The sequence below is a fragment of the Hyla sarda genome, chromosome 7 (assembly GCF_029499605.1).
Source record: "Hyla sarda isolate aHylSar1 chromosome 7, aHylSar1.hap1, whole genome shotgun sequence".
Lineage (NCBI taxonomy): Eukaryota > Metazoa > Chordata > Amphibia > Anura > Hylidae > Hyla > Hyla sarda.
In genome coordinates, this window is record NC_079195.1 from 23770141 (window position 1) to 23790137 (window position 19997).

The 19997-nt window shown below is 43.1% G+C and overlaps 1 protein-coding gene across 2 annotated transcripts in view; it reads left to right on the forward strand.

Annotated features, from left to right (window-relative positions):
* Positions 1-19997, forward strand: part of CLCN1 (chloride voltage-gated channel 1) — a 185244-nt gene that overhangs the window by 117413 nt on the left and 47834 nt on the right. For both annotated transcript variants that reach the window (XM_056529083.1, XM_056529084.1), the window contains 7 exons: positions 1545-1670; positions 3208-3292; positions 3380-3481; positions 3685-3769; positions 9316-9462; positions 12904-12973; positions 13249-13359. In XM_056529083.1, the coding sequence (XP_056385058.1) occupies positions 1545-1670; positions 3208-3292; positions 3380-3481; positions 3685-3769; positions 9316-9462; positions 12904-12973; positions 13249-13359 (726 nt within the window). The remainder of the gene's footprint in view (positions 1-1544; positions 1671-3207; positions 3293-3379; positions 3482-3684; positions 3770-9315; positions 9463-12903; positions 12974-13248; positions 13360-19997) is intronic.

Here is a 19997-nt window from a genome sequence, read left to right on the forward strand (position 1 = left end):
TGGGATATGTTTTAGCAGCATGCACATACTGTAACAGTCTACCTCCCCTGAGGTCTTTGCTGATTTTATCATTTTTTTTCTTTTTTCTTCTTTGTTTGTGTCTTATTTGTGCTCTTTTGAATGTCATTTCTTCCCCATTTTTTTGTCCTTTTTATCGCATTTTTGTCCGACCTTCTACTTTGGCCCTTGGCTTACTGGATCCATCACCATATCTCAATGTCATTCTTTGTGCTCTTCCGTATCTTGGTGGCGTTGCTCTCTCCTGGATGTGTTCTGTGGTCACTCATGGCCTATCAGTAGCAGGCGTATTATTACACTGACGTACTCACTGTGGGATGCGCTGTTGGTGTTGGCTGTTGCTTTGGAACTCCATTAGGAGGCAAGTTCTATTCTTATATGTTGGGTGGATTGGTGGATGATTTTTATGCTTTTTTGGGATGTGTTATACAGACATTTCAATAAGTAGAGGCTCAATAGCATTTAAAGGAGAACTCCAGAACATAAAAATTGTCCCCCATACTGCCAGCAGTAAAAAAATAAAGATGTACACACCTTCCTCCGCTCCCCCGGGACCTCCGGTAACCATCTCCGGTCTCCGCCGCGATCCACTTCCTGGTTGCCGGTGGTCAGATGAATCATACTGCGCTCAGCCAATCACCAGCCGCAGCGAAGTCAGACTCGGCCGGCGATAGGCTGAGCGGCAGTGTGACGTTTTCGGCCCCGGCCGCAGGTGCCGGTGTAGTGAAGAATTTTGTGTCCTGAAGCGTTTTCACACTGCTCAGCCTATCGCCGGACGAGTCTGACTTCACTGCGGCTGGTGATTGGCTGAGTGCAGTATGATTCATCCGGCCACCGGCAACCAGGAAGTGGATCGCGGCGGAGACTGGAGCCGGTTACCGGAGGCCCTGGGGGAGCGGAGGAAGGTATGTACATCTTTATTTTTTTTTTACTGCCGGCACTATGGGGGACAATTTTAATGTTCTGGAGTTCTCCTTTAATATAATGGTGTATATTGTGTCCTACTTGTTGACATTTTTTCTAATTGGGATTCGGAGGCTGATCCTCCTTCACAAATTAGCACCCTGGGGATATTAACGAATCACTACTATCTTGCCTATACTATATGAAGCATGTCATAGTCATAGTGACATGTCCATTATTTGGATCCATTGGTGGTAATAATTGCAGAACAAAAAGGGTAATAGTGGTCATTTGAGAGCGGTGCCCCTTTGACTGTGATTGGCTCCCCTAGGGATTCCAAAAAAGGTTGGTATAAGGGCTCATAGAAGGTCCCTGGCCTATGCTAACACCGTCTGTCCCAGGATAGCAGAATAGGCCATTAAAAGCCATTGGCGCGAATGGCCCAACGCATTGATTCTACCCCTTTTGTTCCGGCAATTGATGGGGGTCTTAACACAAGCCCTCTATGATTGAAACTTCTGACTTTCCGGGGTCTTATCACCTCAACCCCTTTTGATGGTCTGCTGCTTGATTGTGGAATCATTGTATGTTTTTGGATTTTGTTGCTTTGAAATGTTGTATAGGTGTCTTGTTCAGCATTGAGGTCACATCCTCCTACTTTGCGGTGAGGAACTACTGGCGCGGATTCTTTGCAGCAACTTTCAGTGCCTTCATCTTCCGGGTCCTTGCTGTATGGAACAAAGATGCAGGTTCGTTGAGATATACTTCTTGTCCCAGACATCAAAAGATCAAAAGCAATGTGAGAAGATAGTAAATATTTAGTGTACAGGCCTATTTGTTTCCATGGTGACAGACTACAGATAAACCCTGTGTGTAGTCAGACCCTGCAGAGATATATTCTCTTCTGGTAATTCCGATTGCTTAGCTACATACATTAAAGTATTCCTCCATAGATGCACTCAAAGTTCGTGTGGAGAGATACAGCCTATGCTGAAACCTTGCAGGATTTCCATGTGTGTACCTGTTTCTTATTAAAGGGGTATTCCGGCTTTATACATCTTATCCCCTATCCAAAGGACCCCCGTGATCTCGGTGCAACCCCCGACATTCTGTGCCCGGCGCTGCCTCCGAGACGGGGACATGACGTCACGGCCATGCCCCCTATTGGAGTCACGACACGCCCCTCCATTGATGTCTATGGGAGGGGGCGTGATGCCTCCCATAGACATGAATGGAGGGGGGGCATGATGTCACTAGGGGGCTTGGCCATGACGTCACATCCCCGTCTTGGAGGTAGCGCCCTGCACAGAATGCTAGGGGCTGCACTGAGATCGCGGGGTTCCCCAGCGGCGGGACCCCTGCGATCATACATCTTATTCCCTATCCTTTGGATAGGGGATAAGATGTATAAAGCCGGAATACCACTTTAATAATAATACTTTAATAATGCACAGAATTCGCTGAGCATCGTGTGGTTGCCTTGGAATGCCCAGCTTAGGTTGCGTCTCTCCATGTTGAACTTTGCAGAACAAATGGGAAAGCAGCTCTAGAGTAAAAGCTTTAAAAGGGTCACCTACAAAATGTCTGACCATGGGGGGCCCTGCCTCTGGGACTCATACCATTGACAAAGCAGGGATCCAGTATTTTGACAGATTGGCGGTCGAGAGTTTCTCCATTCAACTGTATGGGACTGATAGAGCTGAGTGTCTGAGCATCACTCCATTCATACAGAGGCCGCTGTACCTGCATTCTTGTGATCGGTAGGGGTCGTAGTGGTGGGGCCCTCAACAAACCTATAACCTATTCTGAGGTGATAAGTGTTGTTCATGATAAAACTCCTTTAAAGGGGTACTCCCGCAAAAAATCCTTCCAGTACTTTTTAGGGGCTGTTTAGTAAAGAGAAATCCAAAAAAGAAATGCATTTCCTCTGATGTCATGACCACATGCTGACCTCTGCTGACCATTTTAGGAACTGTCCAGAGCAGGAGAAAATCCCCATAGCAAACATATGCTGCTCTGGACAGTTCCTAAAATGGACAGCAGAGGTCAGCAGAGAGCACTGTGGTCATGACATCAGAGGAAATGCATTTCTTTTTTGGATTTCTCTTTAGTATACAGCCCCTAAAAAGTACTGGAAGGATTAAGATTTTTTAACAGAAGTGATTTACAAATCTGTTTAACTTTCTGGCACCAGTTGATTTAAAAAAAAAAAAGTTTTCCACGGGAGTACCCCTTTAAGATCCTTCTGTTCTTGCAAGGAATGTAATAGTTACCTGTCTCTTTCAGTCACCATTACTGCACTTTTCCGCACAAATTTTCGCATGGAGTTTCCCTTTGACCTCCAGGAGTTACCGGCATTTGCTGTGATTGGGTAAGGCCGCCTCCAGTCTCTTACAGTTGAGTCTTCAGGAAACAGTTAGATAATATTGATCACTATTATAATATTTTCGGTGAGCAGGATCTGTTGCGGTTTCCTCGGAGCCTTTTTCGTCTACCTGAATCGACAAGTGGTCCTTGGAATCCGCCGGAACCAGACCCTGAGCAGTTTTTTGAGCCGTTAGTAAGTATAGGATTATATTTTATTTCAACACCAAGAAAAGCCACTCCCACATATGTTAATTCCTACCATCTTTGGGTGGGGGTCTACCTAGTAGATAGCTTTTGGTGGATTTAGTTGTTATTCTCTCTTTCCAAATATTGTTTGTGTTTTGAGTATATTATATTTCTTTAGTTCATTTCTATTCTGATTTTTCCTTTATTCAGTCGTTTCATGTACCCGGCTGTGGTTACTTTCTGCATTGCAACTCTTACTTTTCCAAAGGGCTTTGGGCAGTTCATGGCTGGAGAGGTAAGTCTGTATCATCATGGAGAAATTAATGACCATGTTAAAAGCCCGAAACTGTACCCAGTCAGGTACCATGTCCTAGAGATTCTTGATATGTCCTTTGTCCATATCTTGGTCATGTAATGCCAGTGCAGAGGCCAGTCCATGGCATTGGAGAGATTACTGACCTGCCGCTCTTACCATATGTTGACCTGATGAAGTCTATTTCAAAACCTGTCAAGAGGTAAAGTTGCTCAGTTGCCCATAGCAACCAATCAACTCGCTTCTTTCATTTTTAACAAGGCCTCTGCAAAATGAAAGAAGCAATCTGATTGGTTGCTATGGGCAACTGGGAAACTTTACCTCTTGACAGGTTTTGATAAATCTCCCCCTACCTCTCAGAGAATTATCTTCTGAGGCTTCTTCTTTCTTTTCTCCTTTTCAGTCCTTGTTTTATTAGAGATTGGCAGCTAAGATTTTAAAACCCAAGTGGAAATCTGTTCTTAATAATTTCCCAAATCAAGCAGGGGGAAGGGGTGAGATTAAAAGGGTATTCCAGGAAAAAAAATTTTTTTTTATATCAACTGGCTCCAGAAAGTTAAACAGATTTGTAAATTACTTCTATTAAAAAATATTAATCCTTCCAATAAATATCAGCTGCAGAAGTTGAGTTGTTCTTTTCTGTCTGGCAACAGTGCTCTCTGCTGACATCTCTGCTTGTCTAGGGAACTGCACAGAGCAGAATAGGTTTGCTATGGGGATTTGCTTCTACTCTGGACAGTTCCTGAGACAGGTGTCATCAGAGAGCACTCACACAGAAAAGAACAACTCCACTTCAGCAGCTCATAAGTACTGAAAGGATTAAGATTTTTTTAATAGAAGCAATTTACAAATCTTTTTAACTTTCTGGCGCCAGTTGATATATATAATATATATATATATATATATAATATATAAAAAGTTTTTTCCTGGATAACCCCTTTAACACAATTATATATCCTGTATAGATCTTAATAAACCACGGCTCTTCCCTTTAAAATTGGATATGGAAAAGATGCAAAATGCCTTCGCTGTTTTCAAGACCTCGCAGATATCATACATATGTTCTGGGATTGTCCATATATTCAAGGTTACTTGAAAGCAATTATACAATATATTGGGATTGTGTGGGATATTGATATACATATAGAACTAAAAATCTGTATATTGGGATACCTTGAGAATTTAAAGGAGTACTCCGGTGGAAAACTTTTTTTTTTTTTTTATCAACTGGTGCCAGAAAGTTAAACAGATTTGTAAATTATTTCTATTAAAAATTTTTAATCATTCCAGTACTTTTTAGCTGCTGAATACTACATAGGAAATTCTTCTCTTTTTGGAACACAGAACTCTCTGCTGACATCTCTGTCCATTTTAGGAACTGTCCAGAGTAGGAGAAAATCCCCATAGAAAATGTATGCTGCTCTGGACAGTTCCTAAAATGAACAACAACCTTGGGGATGTATATCCCCTCAGGGAAACCCTGAATAGAGACCCTCTGCGGTCAAAAACTTAGCTTTTAATAAATTCCAAAATAATAATTTTTGTGCTCAAAATTACCACTAGGTGGCAGTGTGTGCTTTAAAATTACAGTCCCTATTTGTAATGGTTTTTGTCGCATTCTATGCATGGATGAACCTGATCACGGAGCTGTTTGCAGCGCTCTGCTCTGACACAGTCTACAGACAGAGTGTCACAGCGCATCGTGATCCTCACAGGTACCTCATACTCTTGAAAAAGCTAGGTCTAACTAGCGAAACGTTGAGCCAGAGGAGGAAATTTTGGCTCAGTCCCCATGTTATAACATGGATGGATCACGATGCGCTGTGACACTATGTCTGTAGACTGTGTCAGAGCAGAGCGCTGCAAACAGAGCTCCGTGATCAGGTTCATCCATGCATAGAATGCGACAAAAACCATTACAAATAGGGACTGTAATTTTAAAGCACACACTGCCACCTAGTGGTAATTTTGAGCACAAAAATTATTATTTTGGAATTTATTAAAAGCTAAGTTTTACACCGCAGAGGGTCTCTATTCAGGGTTTCCCTGAGGGGATATACATCCCCAAGGTTGTTGTTCAATATATAAGTGCCCGTAGACCCTCTAGGGGGTAATTGTTAATTTATTAGTTCCTAAAATGGACAGAGATGTCAGCAGCGAGCACTGTGGTCATGATGTCAGCAGAGAGCTCTGTGTTCCAAAAAGAAAAGAATTTCCTCTGTAGTATTCAGCAGCTAAAAAGTACTGGAAGGATTAAGATTTTTTAATAGAAGTAATTTACAAATCTGTTTAACTTTCCGGCACCAGTTGATTTAAAAAAAAAAAGTTTTCCACCGGAGTACTCCTTTAAATATATTATTTTATACTAAAATAGCTCTATGGCAGCTTTTATATAATGTTAGAAAATTAATAGCTCAGCTCTGGAAAGACCTGAATGTTCCAACTAAAAAACTATTTATTAAGAAAATGGAGAAGGTGGTTGCATGGGAGAAAGCTATATATATGCAAAAAGGGGACTAGCAGATAAATTCTGTTTGATTTGGAATAAGTGGATTAAAAGACAGTAATGCTGGTCTCGGAATTTGAGGTTTATTTTTAGTTTTTGTTTTTGTAATTCTCGGGCCACTAGGATTTTTTGTTTGAAAGACCGTAATAATATACTTTTGTAGGATTGTATATTTAAAGGGGTATTCCAGGAAGAAATTTTTTTTCTTATATCAACTGACTCCAGAAAGTTAAACAGATTTGTAAATTACTTCTATAAAAAAAAAATCTTAATCCTTCCAATAATTATCAGCTGCTGAAGTTGAGTTGTTCTTTTCTGTCTGGAAACAGTGCTCTCTGCTGACATCTCTGCTTGTCTCGGGAACTGCACAGAGTAGAAGAGGTTTGCTATGGGGATTTGCTTCTAAACTGGGCAGTTCCCGAGAGAGCACTTTGACAGAAAAGAACAACTCAAATTCAGCAGCTGATAAGTACTGGAAGGATCAATATTTTTTAATAGAAGTAATTTACAAATCTGTTTACCTTTCTGGAGACTGTTGAGATATATATATATATATATATATATATATATATATATATATACTGTATATAAATTCCAGTTGATAAAAAAATTGTTTTCCATCGGTGTACCCCTTTAAGCACCAAACCGGAAGTGAAGACCGCTATATCTAGTGATCTTTGGGGGTCTCAACAGAGCGACCCTGACCGATCAAAGCTTTTGACATGTCTGCATGATATGTCTAAATTATTATTATTTTTTTTAAATTACAGGAATTCTTTAGTGTGTTCAATGGGATATCATTCTGCAAATGAGATAAAGTAGGAGACATGTATAGTATATGATTCTGTATACCGATATATGCAGTGTACATTGTTTATCTACATGCTTAAACGGGTTATCCAGGAATCAAAAAAGAGAGCTAATTTCTTTCACAAACAACTCCCTGTCTGTCTCCAGGGTGAATGTGGTTCTGCAGCTCAGTTCCATTAAAGTGAATTGAGCCAAATTATAATACCATACACAACATGGAGACAGACTGGGAGCTGTTTTTCGATTCTTGGATAACCAGGGGACGGGTTCATGTATGAAGTGCTCTCCATGTATTATATCCAATGATACAGTGTGAGAAATGCCAATATTTAAGGGTATATATATATATATATATATATATCCAGTACTATATCCCTTGTATATAGTGTTGAGCGCGAATATTCGAAATGCTAATTTTTACCGCTAATATTGACACTTCGGTACTTCGCAAATATTTAGAATATAGTGATATGTATTCGTAATGACGAATATTCTTTTTATATATATATATTTTTTTTTATATATGTAAATTTATGCGAATATCCGCACTTCCAGACTGGACACTGATCCCTCCCTTCTTTTAGGAGAAAGATATAATCGCGCATTTGCACTATGCGAATTTCATTACAAATTTTTGCATGAAAAAAGGACAAAGATAGCGAAAATGAGAATTTCACGAACATAGGACGAATATTCGTCCATAGATCCACGAAATACCGCAAATTCAAATATGGCCCCTGCCGCTCATTAGTGTTGAGCACGACTATAATTTTTTTCGTGAGTATCGGCACTCCGCGATTTCACGAATATTTAGAATATAATGCTATATATTTGTAATGATGAATATTCGTTTTGTTTTGTTTTTTTATGAATTTTTATGCAAATTTTCCATTTCGCATGGAAACAAAAGTGAACAAACATAGCGAAGATGCAAATTTCGCAAACACAGGACGAATATTCGTCCATATAGTCACGAAAATATTGCAAATTCGAATATGGTCCCTGTCGCTCATCACTACTTGTATACATGCAGAAGTGGTAAGGAATTTACTTCTAAACATAAAAAGTCTACATAAAACACTGCAGCATACCAGTAGTTAAAGGGGTTATCCAGGAAAAAACTTTTCATATATATATATATATATATATATATATATATATATATATATATCTATCAACTGGCTCCAGAAAGTTAAAGACAAGCAGAGATGTCAGCAGAGAGCACTGTTTCCAGACAGAAAAGAACAACTCAACTTCAGCAGCTGATCATTATTGGAAGGATTAAGATTTTTTTTTATAGAAGTAATTAACAAATCTGTTTAACTTTCTGGAGCCAGTTGATATAAGAAAAAAAGTTTTTTCCTGGATAACCCCTTTAAATATACAATGCTACAAAAGTATATTATTACGGTCTTTCAAACAAAAAATCCTATTGGCCCGAGAATTACAATTTATATATATATATATATATATATATATATATATATATATATATATATATCAACAGTCTCCAGAAAGGCAAACAGATTTGTAAATTACTTCTATTAAAAAATATTGATCCTTCCAGTACTTATCAGCTGCTGAATTTGAGTTGTTCTTTTCTGTCAAAGTGCTCTCTCGGGAACTGCCCAGTTTAGAAGCAAATCCCCATAGCAAACCTCTTCTACTCTGTGCAGTTCCCGAGACAAGCAGAGATGTCAGCAGAGAGCACTGTTGCCAGACAGAAAACAACAACTCAACTTCAGCAGCTGATAATTATTGTAATAATTATCAAATCTGTAATTTACAAATCTGTTTAATTTTCTGGAGCCAGTTAATATATATATATATATATATATATATATATATATATATATATATATATATGTAAAAGTTTTTTCCTGGAATACCCCTTTAAAAATGAACCATCTTTACTGCTGAAAAGTCATATAAAATTATCCAAGTTATATGATAAAAAGGAAAATATCAATTGGAGCGCCCATCCCGACGTGCATTTCGGTATGGAAGCTTCTTCATAACCATATAGAGCAAACAATGCCGCAGTCTCTTCCATAAATCCTACAGTCTATAATAAAGTCATATCTCAACTAGTAACCCTCTGTACACTGTGGGTCTCTCGCTGCCTGTCTCTAGCTCTCTGTCTATGTCTCTGGCAGGCTGTCTTGCTCTCCCTCTCATTGACTCTTTCTGTCTTGCCGGGATGGTCTCGCAGCTTATGCCCCGGGAGAGCATCACTGTCCTATTTGACAACCAAACCTGGAGCAAGTACATGGATAACTCCTCAATACCCGAGACGTCTAATGCCTTCATCCGCTCCAGAAATGTCTTCCTCACTCTGCCTCTGTTCTTCATCATGAAGGTAAGGAGCACCTTGTGGATAGCGTTGCCACCCTGACGGTATTTTTGTATTTAAAATTCTGGCATTGCAATTGCCGGTATTTATCCAACCAATCTTCCAACTCCCGGAATGTTGCACCATAACCTATATCAGATTTTCCCAACCAGAGAGCCTCCAGCTGTTGCAAAACTACAACTCCCAGCATGCCCGGACAGCCGGTGGCTGTCCGGGCATGCTGGGAGTTGTAGTTTTGCAACAGCTGGAGGCACCCCTGGTTGGGAAACACCTATACTATATACTACTATATAGTCAAACATGCTGGGAGTTGTAGTTTTGCAACAGCTGGAGGCACCCCTGGTTGGGAAACACTGACCTATAGTATATACTACCATATAGTCCAACATGCTGGGAGTTGTAGTTTTGCAACAGCTGGAGGCACCCCTGGTTGGGAAACACTGACCTGTACTTTATTCTACTATATAGTCAAACATGCTGAGAGTTGTAGTTTTGCAACAGCTGGAGGCACCCCTGGTTGGGAAACGCTGACCTGTACTTTATTCTACTATATAGTCAAACATGCTGGGAGTTGTAGTTTGGCAACAGCTGGAGGCACCCCTGGTTGGGAAACGCTGACCTGTACTTTATTCTACTATATAGTCAAACATGCTGGGAGTTGTAGTTTTGCAACAGCTGGAGGCGCCCCTGGTTGGGAAACACTGACCTATACTATATACTACTATATAGTCAAACATGCTGGGAGTTGTAGTTTTGCAACAGCTGGAGGCACCCCTGGTTAGAAAACACTGGTCTTTTGAATGGAATGGAATGCAACTCCTTTGTGTTTCAGTGGGTGGGGTGGCTGATGTGTGGGAGGAAAGTGACCTCACACTTACAAACAAGGATGTGTAGTATAGGAGAGAGAATGAAATCCAACAGGAAATACCAGTTCACAAAAAGCTAGCCACAGTGTTATGGTAATCTCACAACATAGCCCCCCCCAAGACAAGCGCAGATCCTTCCTAAGCATGTCCATTACTGTCTGCCAGGTACCTACTAAAATCACCTTATGGTGGAGAACCCCTTTAATATGGAGTTGATCCCCCACACCCTGCAGTTAGGATAGCTTCCATTCTTCTGGCAAGAGTTTCTACAAGATTTTGGAGGTGACTGTAGGAATATTTCCCTGAGAAGAACATTTGTGAGGTCAGACAGTGATGTGAGGGCCGAGCTCACGATCTCCGGGTATAATATACTAGGGACATTTTTTATACCATAAGTATTTATCTGAGTTCTTAAAGGGGTACTCCAGCCCTGAGACATCTTATCCCCTATCCAAAGGATAGGGGATAAGGTCTCTCACTGTGGGGGTCCCGCCGCTGGGGACCCCTGCAATCTTGTATTCGCCACCCATCACGCCCCCTCCCAGAGTCGTGACGTCACGATACTCCGGCCCCGTGGTCGCCACACGGCTGTTTGTGAGCTGGCACCGCGGGGTGCAGCTCAAACAGGTGGGTGGCGAATACAAGATTGTGGGGGTCCCCAGCGGCGGGACTCCCGCGGTGAGACATCTTATCCCCCCATCCTTTGGATAGGGGATAAGATGCCTCAGGGCCGGAGTACCCCTTTAAAGAATATGTCCAGTGCTAAGAAATTTAGTTGGTAGCCTATAAGTAATTTGCTAAGAAATTTAGGGGATAAATGTCTGATCGCGGGGGTTCAACTGCTGGGACCCCCCCCCCCCCCCGTGATCTCCTGTACGGGGCCCCAGCTTGGCCCCGTCTCTGCGCTGCTAGAGTGCGCTTCATTCCCATTAGGTCAACTGGTACAAACACGGCCGGACCCCCACGATCAGACAAATAAATCCTGTGAAATGACAACATGGAACAGTCATGATGATTCCCAGTCCATAAAATCCAACCCTAGATAAGGCCAAAAACGATATGAAGATACGGGACATCTTTAATCCTGCCGTATCTTCATATCGTTTTTGGCTTTATCTAGGGTTGGATTTTATGGACTGGGAATCATCATGACTGTTCCATGTTGTAATTTTACGGGATTTATGATCATGGTTTATGATCTCAGTTGTTTCCTGTTCGGACTTCACTTATTATTTGTTCCAGTATTATTGTATCATCGTTATCATAAATCAAAGTAGATCTAATCTACAAAGACTTATATATGGAAGATAAATCACACAGGTACAAATGGGCATTTGAGAACCTGACACCTCCTGCTTTTCTACTTTGCAAAGAACGTCATCGATAAACCTGACTAGTAATAAGGAATAAGAGCGGAATTCATCACATGAGCAAATATGATTTCATAGCCTTTAGATCCAGAACTAGGGATGAGCGAACTTACAGTAAATTTGATTCGTCACAAACTTCTCGGCTCGGCAGTTGATGACTTATCCTGCATAAATGAGTTCAGCTTTCAGGTGCTCCGGTGGGCTGGAAAAGGTGGATACATTCCTAGGAGACTCTTTCCTAGGACTGTATCCACCTTTTTCAGCCCACCGGAGCACCTGAAAGCTGAACTAATTTATGCAGGATAAATCATCAACTGCCGAGCCGAGAAGTTTGTGACGAATTGAATTTACTGTAAATTCTCTCATCTCTATCCAGAACCTTCTCTAGAAGACTAGGCTTTCTGTATAGGGCTGGCCTTAAAGGAGTTATCCATTATAAGGTGATTTTAGTAGTACATACATGCCAGAACTGGGTATTTCCTGTTGAATTTTGTTCTCTAAACTACACATCCCACAGTTCCATTGTTTGTAAGTATGAGGTCACTTTCCTACCTACCACAAATCAGCCACCCCACCCATTGAAACACACCTGCGAATCCTTCAATTCAATAGATCAGTGTTTTCTAACCAGGGTGCCTACAGCTGTTGCAAAATTGTAAATTACTTCTTTTAAAAATCTTAATACTTCCAGTACTCATCAGCTGCTGTATTCTCCAAAGGAAGTTGTGTAGTTCTTTCCAGTCTGATCACAGTGCTCTCTGCTGACACCTCTGTCCATGTCAGGAACTGCCCAGAGCAGGAAAAAATCCCCATAGCAAACCTCTCCTGCTTTGGACAGTTCCTGACATGGACAAAGGTGGCAGCTGAGAGCACTGTGGTCAGACTGGAAAGAACTACACAACTTCCTCTGGAAGGATTAAGATTTTTAAATAGAAATAATTTGCAAATCTGTATTACTTTCTGGCATTATTTGCTTTAAAAACACTTTTTTCCTCCGAAATACCCCTTTAAAGTCGGCCCTGTTCTTGCCCAAAAAATAGGCCATTGGTATTGCACAAAAACAAACTGTATTTAGTTTTATTGAAAAATTTGGGGCCATTATGTGACTTCGGTCTCTGCCCAAAAAGTTACAGTATGTTGGTTATTGACATTGAAAATCTCTGATATTTATTTTAACCCTTTATATTCGTTGCCTTCCTTTCCTTTTCCAGTTCTTAATGTCCGTCATCGCTACAACAATGCCCATACCCTGCGGAGCCTTCATGCCAGTATTTATATTAGGTGAGGATGATGATGATGATGACCAGGAAAAACTTGTAGACCCCATATGTCCTCCTTATACTTTATGTCAGTGTTTCCCAACCAGGTTGCCTCCAGCTGTTGCAAGACTGCAACATCCCCCCCCCCCCCCACCCCCCCCCAGCCTTCCCGGACAGCCAAATGCTGTCAGGGAATGCTGGATGTTGTAGTTTTGCAACAGCTGGAGGCGCCCTGGTTGGGAAACACTGCTTTATGTCATTGTCAGTAATATAATATGTATACCATCTTCCCTCTAGGGGCAGCCTTTGGGAGAATTGTTGGAGAGCTGATGGCCTACCTCTTCCCCAATGGAATTCTCTTCGATGGGATTGTCTACAAGATATTACCTGGAGGCTATGCTGTGATAGGTAACACTTTATCTATCTCATATCTATCTATGCCAAACAGAAACTCTGCAGCACTCCAAGATACGTGAACTCAAGAGAAGTTTTATTAGCCTGACGGCATAGCGACATTTCGGCTGCAGCTAATAAAACTTCCCTTGAGCTCACGTATCTTGGAGTGCTGCAGAGTTTCTGTTTGGTATGGACATTGGAGACTGACCCGTAACCTGGGACAACAATCTGCTGGCACCCACCATCATTTTCTATGACTGGTTGTGCTGCTTCTCTTCTTCTATTTATCTATCTATCTCATATTTATTTATCTATCTATCTCTCATATCTATCTATCTCATATCTATCTATCTATATCTATCTCATATGTATCTATCTCTCTCATATGTATCTATCTATCTCATATGTATCTATCTATCTCATATCTATCTATCTCATATCTATCTATCTATCTCATATCTATCTATCTATCTAAGAAGAGGCTGCAGCACTCAAGGTTATGAGTGTAAAAAAGGTGTTTATTCCATATCAATACAAAAAGTGCAACGTTTCTGCTGCCACTGGCAGCAGAAACGTTGCACTTTTTGTATTGATATGGAATAAACACCTTTTTTACACTCATAACCTTGAGTGCTGCAGCCTCTTCTTGGATGTGTTACCTACCTTGACCTAGGATCTTTTCATCGCTGCCTGCACCATCTACTATCTACTTGGGCGCTGCTCTACATTTTGTTTGCTATCTATCTATCTATCTATCTATCTATCTATCTATCTATCATCTATCTATCTCATATCTATCTCATATCCATCTCATATCTATCTATCTATCTCATATCTATCTATTTATCTCATATCTATCTATCTATTTATATCTATCTATCTCATATCTATCTATCCATCTATCTCATATCTATCTATCTATATCTATCTCATATGTATCTATCTATCTCATATCTATCTATCTCATATCTATCCATCTCATATCTATCTATCTATCTATCCAAAGTAGTAATCCGCAGCACTCCAGGAGTAGGTGCAAAATAAAAGTGCTTTATTCCATACTAATACAGAGCAACGTTTCAGCTGCCAACGTTTCAGCTGCCAAAGGCTGCATGGCAGCTGAAACGTTGCTCTGTATTAGTATGGAATAAAGCACTTTTATTTTGCACCTACTCCTGGAGTGCTGCGGATTACTACTTTGGATGTGTGACTGCCTGGACCGGGCTATATTGCTGCTGGCACGGCTCTTATATACTTACCCTTATGGATGTGCTGCTCTGTTGGTATTTTGGGAATATATCTATCTATCTCATATCTATCTATTTATATCTATCTATCTCATATCTATCTATCTATCATCTCATATCTATCTATCTCATATCTATCTATCTATCTATCTCATATCTATCTATCTATCTATCTATCTATCTCATATCTATCTATCTATCTCATATCTATCTATCTATCTATCTCATATCTATCTATCTCATATCTATCTATCTATCTATCTATCTCATATCTATCTATCTATAGTTATCTCATATCTATCTATCAAATATCTATCTCATATCTATCTATCTATCTATCTATCTATCTAATATCTATCTATCTATCTTATATCTATCTATATATCTCATATCTATCTAGACAAAGAATAAGTCAGCCAGCACTTTAGTTGATACCAAACTATTATATGGACCTGGCCTACAGGTGCACGCTACTAGGCTAGATATACAGCAACAGAAGAATACAGCAGCACACTGCCAGCACAAAGATATAGGTGAAACATGAACATGCAGATAAAACATGGAGAGCTATACAGCTATGGTGTAATAGATGCAAATGTGAAACTATGAGATAGTGAGGCACTTAGCTCGCAAATTTGTCTCCGCCGGCGGTCAAATAGCTTGGACCGTCCCACCGCGATAAGGTGGCCTCATTGGGACGGACCCTACTGTTACGCCGAGCGCTCCGGGTCCCCGCTCCTCCCCGGAGCGCTCGCAACATCCTCGCTACGGCAGCGCCCCGGTCAGATCCACTGACCGGGTGCGCTGCGATACCGCCTCCAGCCGGGATGCGATTCGCGATGCGGGTGGCGCCCGCTCGCGATGCGCACCCCGGCTTCCGTACCTGACTCGCTCTCCCTCGGTCCTGTCCCGGCGCGCGCGGCCCCGCTCCCTAGGGCGCGCGCGCGCCGGGTCTCTGCGATTTAAAGGGCCACTGCGCCACTGATTGGCGCAGTCGTTCCAATTAGTGTCTTCACCTGTGCACTCCCTATGTATACCTCACTTCCCCTGCACTCCCTCGCCGGATCTTGTTGCCCTTGTGCCTAGTGAAAGCGTTCCCTTGTGTGTTCCTAGCCTGTGTTCCAGACCTCCTGCCGTTGCCCCTGACTACGATCCTTGCTGCCTGCCCCGACCTTCTGCTACGTCCGACCTTGCTTTTGTCTACTCCCTTGTACCGCGCCTATCTTCAGCAGTCAGAGAGGTTGAGCCGTTGCTAGTGGATACGACCTGGTTACTACCGCCGCAGCAAGACCATCCCGCTTTGCGGCGGGCTCTGGTGAACACCAGTAGTAACTTAGAACCGGTCCACTAGCACGGTCCACGCCAATCCCTTTCTGGCACAGAGGATCCACCTCCTGCCAGCCGGCATCGTGACAGTAGATCCGGCCATGGATCCCGCTGAAGTACCTCTGCCAGTTGTCGACGACTTCACCACGGTGGTCGCCCAGCAGTCACAACAGATAGCGCAACAAGGCCACCAGCTGTCTCAACTGACCGTGATGCTACAGCAGCTACTACCACAGCTTCAGCAATCATCTCCTCCGCCAGCTCCTGCACCTCCTCCGCAGCGAGTGGCCGCTTCAGGCCTACGACTATCCTTGCCGGATAAATTTGATGGGGACTCTAAGTTTTGCCGTGGCTTTCTTTCACAATGTTCCCTGCACTTGGAGATGATGTAGGACCAGTTTCCTACTGAAAGGTCTAAGGTGGCTTTCGTAGTCAGCCTTCTGTCTGGAAAAGCTCTGTCATGGGCCACACCGCTCTGGGACCGCAATGACCCCGTCACTGCCTCTGTACACTCCTTCTTCTCGGAAATTCGTAGTGTCTTTGAGGAACCTGCCCGAGCCTCTTCTGCTGAGACTGCCCTGCTGAACCTGGTCCAGGGTAATTCTTCCGTTGGCGAGTACGCCATACAATTCCGTACTCTTGCTTCTGAACTATCCTGGAATAATGAGGCCCTCTGCGCGACCTTTAAAAAAGGCCTATCCAGCAACATTAAAGATGTTCTGGCCGCACGAGAAATTCCTGCTAATCTACATGAACTCATTCATCTTGCCACTCGCATTGACATGCGTTTTTCCGAAAGGCGTCAGGAGCTCCGCCAGGATATGGACTTTGTTCGCACGAGGCGTTTTTTCTCCCCGGCTCCTCTCTCCTCTGGTCCTCTGCAATCCGTTCCTGTGCCTCCCGCCGTGGAGGCTATGCAAGTTGACCGGTCTCGCCTGACACCTCAAGAGAGGACACGACGCCGCATGGAGAATCTCTGCCTGTACTGTGCCGGTACCGAACACTTCCTGAAGGATTGTCCTATCCGTCCTCCCCGCCTGGAAAGACGCACGCTGACTCCGCACAAAGGTGAGACAGTCCTTGATGTCAACTCTGCTTCTCCACGTCTTACTGTGCCTGTGCGGATATCTGCATCTACCTTCTCCTTCTCTACTATGGCCTTCTTGGATTCCGGATCTGCAGGAAACTTTATTTTGGCCTCTCTCATCAACAGGTTCAACATCCCGGTAACCAGTCTCGCCAGACCTCTCTACATCAATTGTGTTAACAATGAAAGATTGGACTGTACCATACGTTACCGCACGGAGCCCCTCCTAATGTGCATCGGACCTCATCATGAAAAAATTGAGTTTTTGGTCCTCCCCAATTGCACTTCCGAAATTCTCCTTGGACTACCGTGGCTTCAACGCCATTCCCCAACCCTGGATTGGTCCACAGGGGAGATCAAGAGCTGGGGTACCTCTTGTTTCAAGGACTGCCTTAAACCGGTTCCCAGTACTCCCTGCCGTGACCCTGTGGTTCCCCCTGTAACCGGTCTCCCTAAGGCCTATATGGACTATGCTGACGTATTTTGCAAGAAACAAGCTGAGACTCTACCTCCTCACAGGCCTTATGACTGTCCTATTGACCTCCTCCCGGGCACTACTCCACCCCGGGGCAGAATTTATCCTCTGTCCGCCCCAGAGACTCTTGCTATGTCTGAGTACATCCAGGAAAATTTAAAAAAGGGGTTTATCCGCAAATCCTCCTCTCCTGCCGGAGCTGGATTTTTCTTTGTGTCCAAAAAAGATGGCTCCCTACGTCCTTGCATTGACTACCGCGGACTTAATAAAATCACGGTAAAGAACCGCTACCCTCTACCTCTTATCTCTGAACTCTTTGATCGCCTCCAAGGTGCCCACATCTTTACCAAACTGGACTTAAGAGGTGCTTATAATCTCATCCGCATCAGGGAGGGGGACGAATGGAAAACGGCATTTAACACTAGAGATGGACACTTTGAGTATCTGGTCATGCCCTTTGGCCTGTGCAACGCCCCTGCCGTCTTCCAAGACTTTGTTAATGAAATTTTTCATGATCTCTTATATTCCTGTGTTGTTGTGTATCTGGACGATATTCTGATTTTTTCTGCCAACCTAGAAGAACACCGCCAGCATGTCCGCATGGTTCTTCAGAGACTTCGAGACAATCAACTTTATGCCAAAATGGAGAAATGTCTGTTTGAATGTCAATCTCTTCCTTTCCTAGGATACTTGGTCTCTGGCCAGGGACTACAAATGGACCCAGACAAACTCTCTGCCGTCTTAGATTGGCCACGCCCCTCCGGACTCCGTGCTATCCAACGTTTTTTGGGGTTCGCCAATTATTACAGACAATTTATTCCACATTTTTCCATCATTGTGGCTCCTATCGTGGCTTTAACCAAGAAGAACGCCAATCCTAAGTCATGGCCTCCTCAAGTGGAAGACGCCTTTAAACAGCTCAAGTCTGCCTTTTCTTTTGTTCCCGTGCTCTCCAGACCTGACCCATCTAAACCCTTCCTATTGGAGGATGATGCCTCCTCAGTAGGAGCTGGAGCGGTTCTTCTACAAAAAAATTCTTCTGGGCATGCTGTTACTTGTGGTTTTTTTTCTAGGACCTTCTCTCCGGCGGAGAGGAACTACTCCATCGGGGATCGAGAGCTACTGGCCATTAAATTAGCACTTGAGGAATGGAGGCATCTGCTGGAGGGATCAAAATTTTCAGTTATTATTTACACCGATCACAAGAATCTCTCCTATCTCCAGTCTGCCCAACGGCTGAATCCTCGCCAGGCCAGGTGGTCTCTGTTCTTTGCCCGGTTTAATTTTGAAATTCACTTTCGGCCTGCCGATAAGAACATTAGGGCCGATGCTCTCTCTCGTTCATCGGATGCCTCGGAAGTAGAGCTCTCTCCGCAACACATCATTCCTCCTGACTGCCTGATCTCCACTTCTCCAGCCTCCATCAGGCAAACTCCTCCAGGGAAGACCTTCGTTTCTCCACGCCAACGCCTCGGAATCCTCAAATGGGGTCACTCCTCCCATCTCGCAGGCCATGCGGGCATCAAGAAATCCGTGCAACTCATCTCTCGTTTCTATTGGTGGCCGACTCTGGAAACGGATGTTGTTGATTTTGTGCGGGCCTGCACTGTCTGTGCCCGGGATAAGACTCCTCGCCAGAAGCCTGCTGGTCTTCTTCATCCTCTGCCTGTCCCCGAACAGCCTTGGTCTCTGATTGGTATGGACTTTATTACAGACTTACCCCCATCCCGTGGCAACACTGTTGTTTGGGTGGTCGTTGATCGATTTTCCAAGATGGCACATTTTATTCCTCTTCCTGGTCTTCCTTCAGCGCCTCAGTTGGCTAAACAATTTTTTGTACACATTTTTCGTCTTCACGGGTTGCCCACGCAGATCGTCTCGGATAGAGGCGTCCAATTCGTGTCAAAATTCTGGAGGGCTCTCTGTAAACAACTCAAGATTAAATTAAACTTCTCTTCTGCTTATCATCCTCAATCCAATGGGCAAGTAGAAAGAATTAACCAGGTCCTGGGTGATTATTTACGGCATTTTGTTTCCTCCCGCCAGGATGACTGGGCAGATCTTCTTCCATGGGCCGAATTCTCGTACAACTTCAGAGTCTCTGAATCTTCTTCCAAATCCCCATTTTTCGTGGTGTACGGCCGTCACCCTCTTCCCCCCCTCCCTACTCCCTTGCCCTCTGGTTTGCCCGCTGTGGATGAAATAACTCGTGATCTTTCCACCATATGGAAATAGACCCAAAATTCTCTCTTACAGGCTTCATCACGCATGAAGAAGTTTGCTGATAAGAAAAGAAGAGCTCCCCCCATTTTTTCTCCCGGAGACAAGGTATGGCTCTCCGCTAAATATGTCCGCTTCCGTGTTCCCAGCTACAAATTGGGACCACGCTATCTTGGTCCTTTCAAAATCTTGTGCCAAATTAATCCTGTCTCTTACAAACTTCTTCTTCCTCCTTCTCTTCGTATTCCTAATGCCTTTCATGTCTCTCTTCTTAAACCACTCATCATCAACCGTT